The following is an 11,941-nucleotide window of genomic DNA, read 5'->3' on the forward strand; positions in this document are numbered from 1 at the left end:
ACACTCAATTCCTTTAACTTCCTTTAACTTTAAATATGTTTATAGTGTCCATTCTGTAAAATAGTCAGATGTCTATTCATATTAATGTACAGAATTCACCTGCTGCTGCTTCTACTGCACATTCACCCAATGTATATCCATCCATCCATCCATCCATTCGCTTCCGCTGATCCTTTCCAGGGTCGCGGGGGGCGCTGGAGCCTATCCCAGCTGTCATAGGGCGAGAGGCGGGGTACACCCTGGAGAGGTCGCCAGTCTGTCGCAGGGCCAACACACAGGGACAGACAACCATTCATGCTCACATTCACTCCTAGTGACAATTTGGATTATCCAATTAACCTATCCCCTCAAACTGCATGTCTTTGGACGGTGGGAGGAAGCCGGAGTACCCGGAGGGAACCCACGCAAACACGGGGAGAACATGCAAACTCCACACAGAAAGACCCCGGCCTGATGGTGGAATTGAACTCAGGACCTTCTTGCTGTGCGGCAACAGTGCTAACCACCGTGCCACCGTGCTGCCCAATGTATATACTATATATATATTTATAATGTTATTCCTCTAATCGAGTGATGACAAAAGTATCAATACTTTACTTGAAAACTAATTTCTGAAATTATTGTCAACATCAATCCCCAAGTACAATACAGGTTACACATTTATCCTTTTACTGCAGTGTGGTAACATACCTGAAAAATGATCATTATCATGTTAAAAATACAGATATGATATCATTAATAATCCAGTGCCAGTTCAGTTAAAGTTACAGATTCCCTTTCTAAATTTGCGGTTTTCTTTTAGTAGTTACTATACAATGCTCTGAAATGGGATTCATTCTGCCTACTTACATATGCATAAGTGTTGACATCCAGCAATGATAGAAGTAACTTTAATTAATTCGTTTAGGATCCATTTGTTTAAGGGAAGATAAGATAAGGCAAGGAATACGTTTAAATTAACACTAAACTTTTTCATTTTGTATTTTGGAGGATCATTACTCATTGATACACATTGTTTGGAGCAGGTAAAGAAACAATGATGGATGACTGATTTGTTTATGAAACGCACAATTTATGCACAGATTTTTCCATACGCATACGTGAATGAAGCCGAAACTGCTCTCCACCAATAGTTTACCAAATAACTTTCCTCTCTGAATAAGAATTCATGGTTTCTTGGAAGAGAAGACCAAGATAAATGGGGTTGAAAAAAATGTCTGTATTTTGTGCTGTTTTCTTTTGCAGTTCCCTTGATGCTCCTGATCACTTCAGTAGTTTCTGGAACCCTCCCACTGGTCCTGCTGGTCTTGTTGGTGGTCTGGTTGGTCCACAGAAAAGCCCGGCAATCTAGAGCAAAGGTCCAGACTGAGAGTATGTGCTCACAAAGACTCACTACAACACATGAAACTTATTTTCAACACAATTTCAGTGTTTTTTTGTATTTCTTAAGGCCAGATTTACAAACCCAAACTCCCTGTTTTTGTCACAAAGCTCTGCCAAAAAAAACCCCAAAACAACTGTATTATATAATCAGTACATCTTGTAAGAGTCTCCCTTTCAGACTACAATATTTGAGTAAGATAAGATAAGATAACCTTTATTAGTCCCACACGTGGGAAATTTGTTTTGTTTCAGCAGAAAGTGGACAGTGCAAAGTTATATAGCAAAAATTAGAGAACACTGGAATACAATAAGAATAAGATACTGTACACAAGTGTACAGAATAGAATAGAATAAAATAAAATAATATATACAATAGGATAAAAATAGAATACAAATGCTATATACAACTGAGTAAAAATACAGCTTTGTCAGAAAAAGAGTATTGCACTGAGTAGAGTATTTAGATGAATAATAGAGTGTAAGTGCATTTATGTATGTAAAGCCACATTTACACATGCACTCCTCCTCCATTACCCTCAGAATCTGAACAGTTTGAACACTCAGCTGGTTGTCCAAGAAAGTTTTCTAGGCCTGACATCAAAAGATTTACTTTCATTTTTCATTTTAAAAACAGCACAAATTCAATTCAACTCAGTTTTATTTAGATAGCGCCAAATCACAAAATAGGAAAAGATGCTTAAGATCAAATTGCTCAGCTCACTAAAATACAGTGCTTCATGGCTGTTTTGGAAAATATCCTAAAAAGCAAAAGCACAACAGAAAACACTAAAGTAGGTTAGATAGGTATAAGTAGTAACAGACTCAGTGTGTCACGGTCCTGGGTTGGTGACCCAACGGTTTGAGTTTCCTGTGTTTAGATTTAGTTATTAGATTTCCCTTCTGTCTTTGCCCTTGGTGTCCCCCTCTGTGTGTCTGTGCTTATATTGTGGTGTGAGTTCTTGTGCTGTGTTTCCCCTCGTGTTTTTTTCCGTTATGTTTATCTTTGTTCCCCAGCCCATCACGTCTGCACTCTCTCTCGCTCTAGTCTGCCACTCTTCTATTCCCGTTTCCTGTTTTATTGTGAAGGCCATGTTCCCATGTTCGGCACATGTTGTTCTGCTTCCCCTGTGCTGTCTAGGTAATTTCTGTCCTCTGTGTTCCCCGTGTGTCCTCACTTCCCTGGTTATCCCTTTTGTATTTAGTGTCTGTGTCTTGTTGTGTTCGTCATTACGATCTCCTCCATGGTTGTGTGTAATTCGCTGTGTGCTTTCCCTGTTTATTCAAATAATTAGTTTTCCCAGTTTACTTTTGTATTGTTTCCTTGTTCAGCAATAAAGCTGCATTCTAAATGTGTGAGTTTACATCTGGGTCCTCTACTGCCTGCACACAGCCAATTGTGACACAGTGCCTTTAGCTCTGAGAGGTACACACTCACCACTAAGTCACCATAGTTGTTAACCCTATCATCGCTTTCTGTTTTGGAGGAAGCCAAGATGGCCATTTTCTTAGAAAGAAATTTGAAAAGTTTTCGACATGTTTCACTTTTTTTAAATTCCCTGATTGCTAAGACTTCGGAGAACACTGCGGTTTTGTTTAGGGTCTTCACTGGCAACTAAGACCTCAAAAGAGTTAACTCCAACATGGCCTAAGGATCAGTCAGGTTAATTACATTATGTAATAACAACTGCTGTGATGACTGGCCAGCAGGCAGATAAGATCCTTGGTAAATACAATGCTGGACAACTCCTCCACTTCAAACATATACAGATACTCCCTGATGTTGGAGCTAGATAGAAGTATGTTTCAAAATACTTTACCTAAAAGCACCTATTTGTTCCAAAAGTCTCAGGTGTGGCCATCTGCCTTGGCATGAACAAAAGAACTTCCTGTTTCCGTCCAGGTATTTGTACTTTTTAGTTCCCCTTGAGCTACTTTCTACTACAACCAGAGAAGGTGCTCAAAATATGTCATCACCAGTGTTGGGACTAACGCGTTATTAAGGAACGCGTTACAGTAACTACGTTATTATTGTGGTAACGAGCACGGTAACTAGTTATTATGCCAAAACCAGGAACGCGTTACTCGTTACTGGGATTTAGATAGGCACGTTATTCGTTACTTCGTGTGGTGGCATCGCGGAGCTTCCACAGATTCAATAACATTAGCAAGTGGTGGAGGCCAGCAGGTGGATGAAGGAAAAGGGAGGCAAGAAGAGAGCGGCCGCCGTGTCAGGTGAACTGAACTTCAGGTAAGACGTTATGACCGGCAGTCTGTCTGGGTCAGATATAAACCAAGTTTAGGTGGAGTTTATTTTCGTTATGCTGACTTTTTCGTACTGTGTACTAGCTAGCATGACGGAGTTTCTATACAGCTGTGTGGGTGCTATGTTACTGATGTTGAACTTTATTTTGTTCATACGGTTAATTATTAGAGTTGCCAACTGTCTCAGAATCGTCTCGTATTCAGAGAAAATATTACGCGTTTCGTATTGAGGTGAAAAGGAACAGTTTGTCCCGGACTTCAGCTACAAGGGAAAAAGACACAAAGCTGAAGCTGCACAGCTGCCTCTTCTTCTCTCATTCTCTCCCCTTCCTCTCCTGTTTCTACTTCAATCATGAAACTGATCAATTATCAGCTTTTCTCTCTTGTTTATTTATCGCCCACTTTGCGCCAGAAAGAGGAAACCAGCGGATGTCGCACTAAACAACAGCAGCACATTTAAGCTTGATCAGCTGTTGTTAGAATTTATTTAATATTAATTTCTAGTATCAGCTGATGTTTGCTGGAGCCACAGCTGTGAAAGCTGCTGGTCATGATATCGATTTGGTTATCTGGTGAGAGGGAAACATGCAGATGAAACCAGGAGATGTCCTTACTGAATCTTCAGAGCTGAACAGGTGATGGAGAAACAGGTTTACCTTTTAGGTGACATGAATGAGTTGAAGGGAAGTTATGAACTGTTTCTGAGAGACAAATAACACCAGGATGCTTTTCTATGTAGCTGACAGCTGGTAACTGTGCAGGGGCGGGTCTAGCAAAGTGCTGCCAGGGGTCCATGTAGGGCATTAACAGGGAAAGGGGGGCACAAGGAAATACTTTTCTTTCTTATTCTCATTTAAAATGTCTAGCTTTTAAAAAAATAATTATCTGAGTCTTACAACAAATAATTGATAGATTGACACATATATACCATCAGAACAGTGGACATCACTGTCACAACAGTGTTTATTTTCATTCAAAGGCTTTATGATTTTTCCTATAATGGTGGGCCGGTCTCTAGTTAAAATGCCCGGGACAATTTTTTGTCCCAGTCCAGCTCTGTATGCAGCTCATCTGCAGCCTGGTGTTACCTACATATTCCTATTCAGAAGGCAGAATTTCCGAGTTCTGAGTACAATCAAAAGCACCACGACTGCAGTTTTTGTGTTGGATGTAAAAAGCAGGCTAGAATCATGCAGTGGTCAACGACGGTCCAGGCGTGGGATTTCTCTCGTGGAAATATGCACATTATTTTTTCCTTTCTATTGGTAGGTGGGACAGTGCACTTGTGACAAGTAAGCAAGCTAGAAGACTGGCAATCTTGCTGGGTATCCAGTTACGGAAGCAACACATTAACAAGAGAATTCTGAGTAAAACCAAAGTTACTTTCCCTAGTAACTAGTTACTCTGAAAGTAACGAGTAACTTGAAGTAACTGAGTTACTTTTTTATAGAAGTAACTAGTAATGTAACTAAGTTACTAATTTAAAGTAACTTACCCAACACTGGTCATCACCCATTAGCAGTGTTGGGTAAGTTACTTTAAATTAGTAACTTAGTTACATTACTAGTTACTTCTATAAAAAAGTAACTCAGTTACTTCAAGTTACTCGTTACTTTCAGAGTAACTAGTTACTAGGGAAAGTAACTTTGGTTTTACTCAGAATTCTCTTGTTAATGTGTTGCTTCCGTAACTGGATACCCAGCAAGATTGCCAGTCTTCTAGCTTGCTTACTTGCCACAAGTGCACTGTGCCACCTACCAATAGAAAGGAAAAAATAATGTGCACATTTCCACGAGAGAAATCCCACGCCTGGACCGTTGTTGACCGCCGCCATGATTCTAGCCTGCTTTTTACATCCAACACAAAAACTGCAGTCGTGGTGCTTTTGATTGTACTCAGAACTCGGAAATTCTGCCTTCTGAATAGGAAGATGTAGGTAACACCAGACTGCAGATGAGCTGCATCCAGGGCTGGACTGGGACAAAAAAATCATCCCGGGCATTTTGACTAGAGACCGGCCCACCATTATAGGAAAAATCATAAAGCCTTTGAATGAAAATAAACACTGTTGTGACAGTGATGTACACTGTTCTGATGGTATATATGTATCAATCTATCAATTGTTTGTTGTAAGACTCAGATAATTATTTTTTTAAAAGCGAGACATTTTAAATGAGAATAATAAAGAAAAGTATTTCCTTGTGCCCCCCTTTCCCTGTTAATGCCCTACCTGGCCCCCTGGCAACACTTTGCTCGATCCGCCACTGCACAGTTACCAGCTATCAGCTACTTAGAAAAGGATCCTGGTGTTATTTGTCTCTCAGAAACAGTTCATAACTTCCCTTCAACTCATTCATGTCACCTAAAAGGTAAACCTGTTTCTCCATCACCTGTTCAGCTCTGATGATTCAGTAAGGACATCTCCTGGTTTCATCTTCATGTTTCCGTCTCACCAGATAACCAAACGGATATCATGACCAGCAGCTTTACAGCTGTGGCTCCAGCAAACATCAGCTGATACTAGAAATTAATATTAAATAAATTCTAACAACAGCTGATCAAGCTTAAACGTGCTGCTGTTGTTTAACGAGACATCCGCTGGTTTCCTCTTTCTGGCGCAAAGTGGGCGATAAATAAACAAGAGAGAAAAGCCGATCAGCTGATCATTGATCAGTTTCGTGATTGAAGTAGAAACAGGAGAGGAGAGAATGAGAGAAGAAGAGGCAGCTGTGCAGCTTCAGCTCTGTGTCTTTTTCATTGTAGCTGAAGTCCGGGACAAACTGTGTTCCTTTTCACCTCAGTACGAAACGCGTAATATTTTCTCTGAAAACCAGACGATTCTGTTTTTTACGGGACGGTTGGCAACTCTAATAATTAACCTTATGAACAAAATAAAGTTCAACATCAGTAACATAGCACCCACCCAGCTGTATAGAAACTCCGTCATGCTAGCTAGCACGTAGTATGAAAATGTCAGCATACCGAAAATAAACTCCACCTAAACTTGGTTTATATCTGACCCAGATAGACTGCAGGTCATAACTTCTTACCTGAAGTTCAGTTCACCTGACACGCGGACCGGCGGCCGCTTCGGGTCTCTCCTCTTGCCTCCCTTCTCCTTCATCCACCTGCTGGCTTCCACCACTTGCTAATGTTATTGAATCTGTGGAAGCTCTGCGATATCCACCACACGAAGTAACGAGTAACGAGCCTATCTAAATCCCAGTAACGAGTAACGCGTTCCTGGTTTTGGCATAATAACTAGTTACCGTGCTCGTTACCACAATAATAACGTAGTTACTGTAACGCGTTACTTAATAACGCGTTAGTCCCAACACTACCCATTAGTGGAAGGGAGAAAAGTCTTCCCTGGTTTTTCCACCCAGCTACATTTACTTTACTTTGAAACTGTATGATATGAGTAAAAAGCTACACTTATATTGTTAGTGGATTACGCACTCTCATCCCGTCTTGTTTGCTTGTTTTTTCTGACTGTGGCCTCACACCAATTTCCCTTGGTTAGTAAATTTTGACAAATATTGTACTGTAGTGTAGTTTAGGGAGATTAAGCCATTATATTAATTACACTGTCAATGCCTATTTTCCAGTGGCTATCAGGAACACTTATGAAGTCTCTGAGGAGAACGAGGAACAGCAGGTATATATGAACTTTGAACCACTGTACTATAAGGACAGGCAAAAGAAGAAACCAATGCAGATGGAGGAAAAGAGGAGTGATGAAGATCCCAGCACTGAGGGAGAGAATACCGCTGAAGGTTTTGATAATGTAAGAACTGATATGTTTGATAATGATGAACAGGAAGAGGTGTATGAAGACTGCCTTGCACTAAACAAAGAAGGTAAGGATGAAAAAAACAATGAGAGCGAAGACGACTACATAGATATGGGTGAGCCATCTTCAGGACATGATACTGACATTTATGTAGAAGGAGAATACGGCAATGAAGAGGAAGCAGTGTATGAAGACACCGCTGCTGTTAATGAAGCTAAAGCAGAACAAAGCAGGAATTTTAAAGCCTACAAACTTAACTACGAAGATGCGGACCAGTCACTTCCTGAAGGTGATCTTGACAATTATGGAGAAGAGGAGGATATTTATCAAAACTTTTAGTTTTCTGTTCCTGACCAAAATATGTTGACACAAAGCAAATAGTTTAATTATACGAATGCCAGGTCTAATAAAGGTAATGAACAAAAATAAAGGTTCTCTTATATATACCTTGCCTTTTATGTCCAAGAGATCAAAAACTCAAATTGGCTGGAGCTGAATTGGTGGGAGACCAGTTCCAGTTCCACAGGAGCATTTCTTTGTAAAAGTCTGAAATCTCAGTGTTTTATCAAAAGAAGAAAAGAAGGCATAACAATATCTTCTCATAAGATTGTGGACACTGTAGTCATGTTCAAGATATTTAACTCTGTTGTTTGGTGACTGATTTTTGCATAATGAACCGATGTACTTCCTAAACAGAGAGGCCTGGGTATAACCTACAGCTGTACAAAATGTTGATAAACTAAAATTAAACTAAAAGTTATGAAAAGAAAACACAGCCTCTTTCAGTCCAGACACACAGTCCAGCTGCCAGCTATTTGGAGTTGAGTACAGGAGTTTTTAACCTGGCCTGATTTTGCTTTTAAAATAATCTAATAATGTTGGAGGGAGGACTCATTTTTAGCAGGGTTTGTGTGGATTTACTGGGATAAAAAGACTGGATTGGAGACCCTCTGCGTTCAGGGAAAGGAAATTGGTCAAGATTTGGAGAAGTTTGAGCTTGAGAGTGGAAGCCCCAGGATCTGGTGTGGTGACCCACCCTCTAACAACACCTGGCCTGATAAGGTGGGTGGAAAGCCTTTCTCAGGATTGATGCAGGATTGATGTGTTTTTGGCTGCTTGTCCTTGTGAGTGACCACCTGTTTGTAACCAGGCTAACAATCCCAACCACGGCGGCTTTGGGCCTTAGATTCCAGGCCAGAGTTGTGTCTTCAGCCAGTAGTCTGACTTGGAGGACAAAATACATCTTGTGTACCACATTGCAGTGTGAGTGTGGTGGTTTCTTACTGGTCAATATTAGAGCTTCCTACATTCTTGTACGGAGGCCATTTTGGGCCGTACGTTACACTGGGACCAAGGTGAAAGTGTAAACCACTACAGTGTAAAGCCATTGTATATTAGGAACGTAATGTCTTATATTTCATGTATGGCTTTAAGATCTTCATGATGTTCATTGAAACTAATTTTGTTCCCATTTTATTGCTTTCCTTGTTCACAGTCATGGTAAAAAGAAAGCACCCTATCTTTTAATTCTAAGGTCTTTAAATCAGGGAATAATAAAAATTATCTGGTCATTCGTAGGCAATGATATTAGACATTCAGAAGCAGTGTAACAGAAAAAGTACATCTTTAGAGTACTTTTTCTGAGAGTCCTCAGGAAGTACAAGCTGAACTCCAACCTGCTGCTGACCTTCTACCGCTCGTCCATTGAGAGCCTGCTAACCTACTGCATCACGGTATGGTACGGCAGCTGCACTAAGGCGGATAGAGTGAGGCTTCAGAGTGTAGTCAAGACAGCACAAAAGATCATCGGCTGCCCTCTTCCCTCCCTGATGGACATTTATTCCTCCCGCTGCCTCAGCAGAGCAGCAAACATCATCAAGGACAGCTCCCACCCTGGATTCAACATGTTCAGCCTGCTTCCCTCAGGGAAGCGCTACAGGTGCATCAGCACATAAACTCACAGACTCAAAAACAGTTTCTTCCCCAAAGCCATAACCACCCTGAACTCACACATGCACCGATAACACATTTCCTCTATGAACCACCACTGTGCAATACCAATTCTATGTGCAATAACCCAACTGTATATACACAACACTATTTATTACATATTACTTTTTTAAAACCGGCTTGTATATTTGTACATTATATATATATATATATATATTGTGGAGATTCAGAAGTTCTTTTATTGCTGCCATATAACCTGCATTATTATAATTGCATTAATAACATGTTTTGCAGCATTATTTGATTAGTAATATTCCTTACAGGGTTCATATTGCATTGAATATGTTTGTCATCACATTCATTCTATTCACAGGTAGAGTTCATTTGATTGATTGATTGATTGATTGATTGATTGATTGATTGATTGATTGATTGATCATACTTTATTCATCCCGAGGGAAATTGGGTTAAGGCTGCCAGCCGTGCCAGCGCCGTCTTACCCTTCCGACCATACATACATTACACAAACATCACATGGGGAAGACAGGTCAGAGGGGCATAACATGGAAAAGCACAACATGAGGAAAGATAAGGAGAAAAAAATAACTTCCCCCAGACTGAGCTCCAACAGGGAGATCAGTTTGAGAACAGAAAAAAAAACACCTCTGCACATAGCACATGAAAAAAAACTCTTAATACACCAAAGAAACACATGACAAGCAACAGGGGTGGGTAAAGGGTGAAAGACAGCCAATGCAGACAGTACATCCGGGCCCGCAGCCTATGCGCTGGTCTCCATGATCCACCGTCAGCATCGGAAGGGAATAAGCGTCGAAGGCGTTTGGAGGGGGGATGAGTGTACATCTGCATGTGTATATATCTCTGTGTGCGTGTGTGTGTGTGTGTGTCCAGAGTTCAGCTGAGACAGTGTCCTTTGCCCCGCCAGGCTAAGTAAACAGTCTTCCAGCCAACCCAGGTGGCCTTGCATAGAATGGGAAGAACAGTCTCAACACAGTCGTTATCAGGGTGATGTTGTTCAGCTCCAGCCTTGAGACCGCAGCTGGCGCCGAAGGGGTATCCGCATGAAGTGATGGTGGTTTTTACTTTAGTGCGAACAACTCATATGAATTTCAAAGCTGTTCTAACAGTCCAACACTGGTCACTCAATATCCCGTTGGGGAGCCGCGAGCTTCTCCATGATGTTATCAGACTTACGCTCCATGATGCTGTCATTCTTGTGCTCAAAGAGCCGATTCTGAGAACTCACGACCGCAGTGAGCTTCTCCAAGATGTGATCCAATTTGCGCTCAGAGGTGTTATTCCGAGCGAGCCCCTCCAGATGTAATCCAGTTTGCACTCAGAGGTCTTGTTCTGAGTATTCACGGCAGCTGTGCGGTTCTCCAAGATCTTATCCGTGCTGCACTCAATGAGCCCATTTTGAGAAACTCACGCCGCCTCGTCCCATCGTTTCAATCCCAGCGGGCAGCCTTGTGGGGGTTTGAACAGCCGGTTCCGCTTCCTTAATTCTTCGATAAGCCAGGGCCAAGCCAGCTCCGATCAGCAAGAACCCTGTTATCATGGTTCCGAATAGGTAGATATCTTCAGCAGTCAGGCTCACCCGAGCCCAGACTTCTCGTTGAGAAAGGGGTGTCAATTGCATTCAGGGACCAGTTGATCAAATCCATAACTCCTCTTTTAGGTTTTAGAGAACAGACTGTGAGAGAGTGTTCCAGGGAAAAGTAATACAAAAAAACACGAGACTAGACAAGGACACAAGAGGCTAAGCAGGGAAGCTAAGGGAGAGGAGAGGAGGAGGAAAAAAGTGCAACCGCCTTCGCCGAGAGCAAGAGAAGAAATACACATTGCATATCTGTGCTTGTTTAGAGTTGATGTTCCATCCAAGAGGGTTTTAAGCTTCACTGGTGAGAGTGTCCAGGTGATACATGTTGAGGGAGGATGAGAACATAGCAGGTTGATTGCATGCATGCTTACAATACATAAATCTAGCAACAGGCCTGAGCGAAGGCCCAAGTGTCTTTGACCTTTTTGTAACCGGCTGCCCTTTTACCTACTTGGTAACAGATGACTGGAGGCGATAACCAGCCCTCAGACACCCTGAAGGCTTAAGACTATGACTTTGCATGGAAAGTGTTATAGAAAAGAGAAGTTACATGTCTGTTTATAGTTATTAGAGATGTACAAGATGTACTCTTGTCTGTAAACAATGACTGTACATAATGTATTTTTGACCTGTATTTGACGCCATGGGGGGGCGGATACCCCATTGCTTTAAAAGTGTTCTCCACATGTATTTTTAGCAGAGAGAGAGAAGACTCATGCTGTAATTTTTTGTTCTGTATTAATAAACTCACCATTTGATTGCACTTTTCTGGGGCCTCCGTGGTTTGTTTCACTGCTCTACATTGATCGATTTCGCGACAATATATATATATACTGTATATATATGTTAATACTGTCCATATGTATATAGCGCTGCAGAACAAAACAGAAATAGGAAAAACAGATTTCCAAAAGCACAAGGGAAGTGTTTCT

At 41.3% G+C, this 11,941-nt stretch overlaps 1 protein-coding gene across 1 annotated transcript; it reads left to right on the forward strand.

The window, feature by feature from the left end:
- The first annotated feature begins 923 nt into the window (after positions 1-923).
- On the forward strand, positions 924-7,777 carry LOC112846716 (uncharacterized). Its single transcript, XM_025906627.1, has 2 exons — positions 924-1,371; positions 7,254-7,777. The coding sequence occupies exons 1-2, from the start codon at positions 1,254-1,256 to the stop codon at positions 7,775-7,777; spliced, it is 642 nt and encodes a 213-aa protein (XP_025762412.1). The 5' UTR covers positions 924-1,253.
- The last annotated feature ends 4,164 nt before the right edge of the window (positions 7,778-11,941 follow it).

This window comes from Oreochromis niloticus, linkage group LG4, assembly GCF_001858045.2.
Source record: "Oreochromis niloticus isolate F11D_XX linkage group LG4, O_niloticus_UMD_NMBU, whole genome shotgun sequence".
NCBI lineage: Eukaryota > Metazoa > Chordata > Actinopteri > Cichliformes > Cichlidae > Oreochromis > Oreochromis niloticus.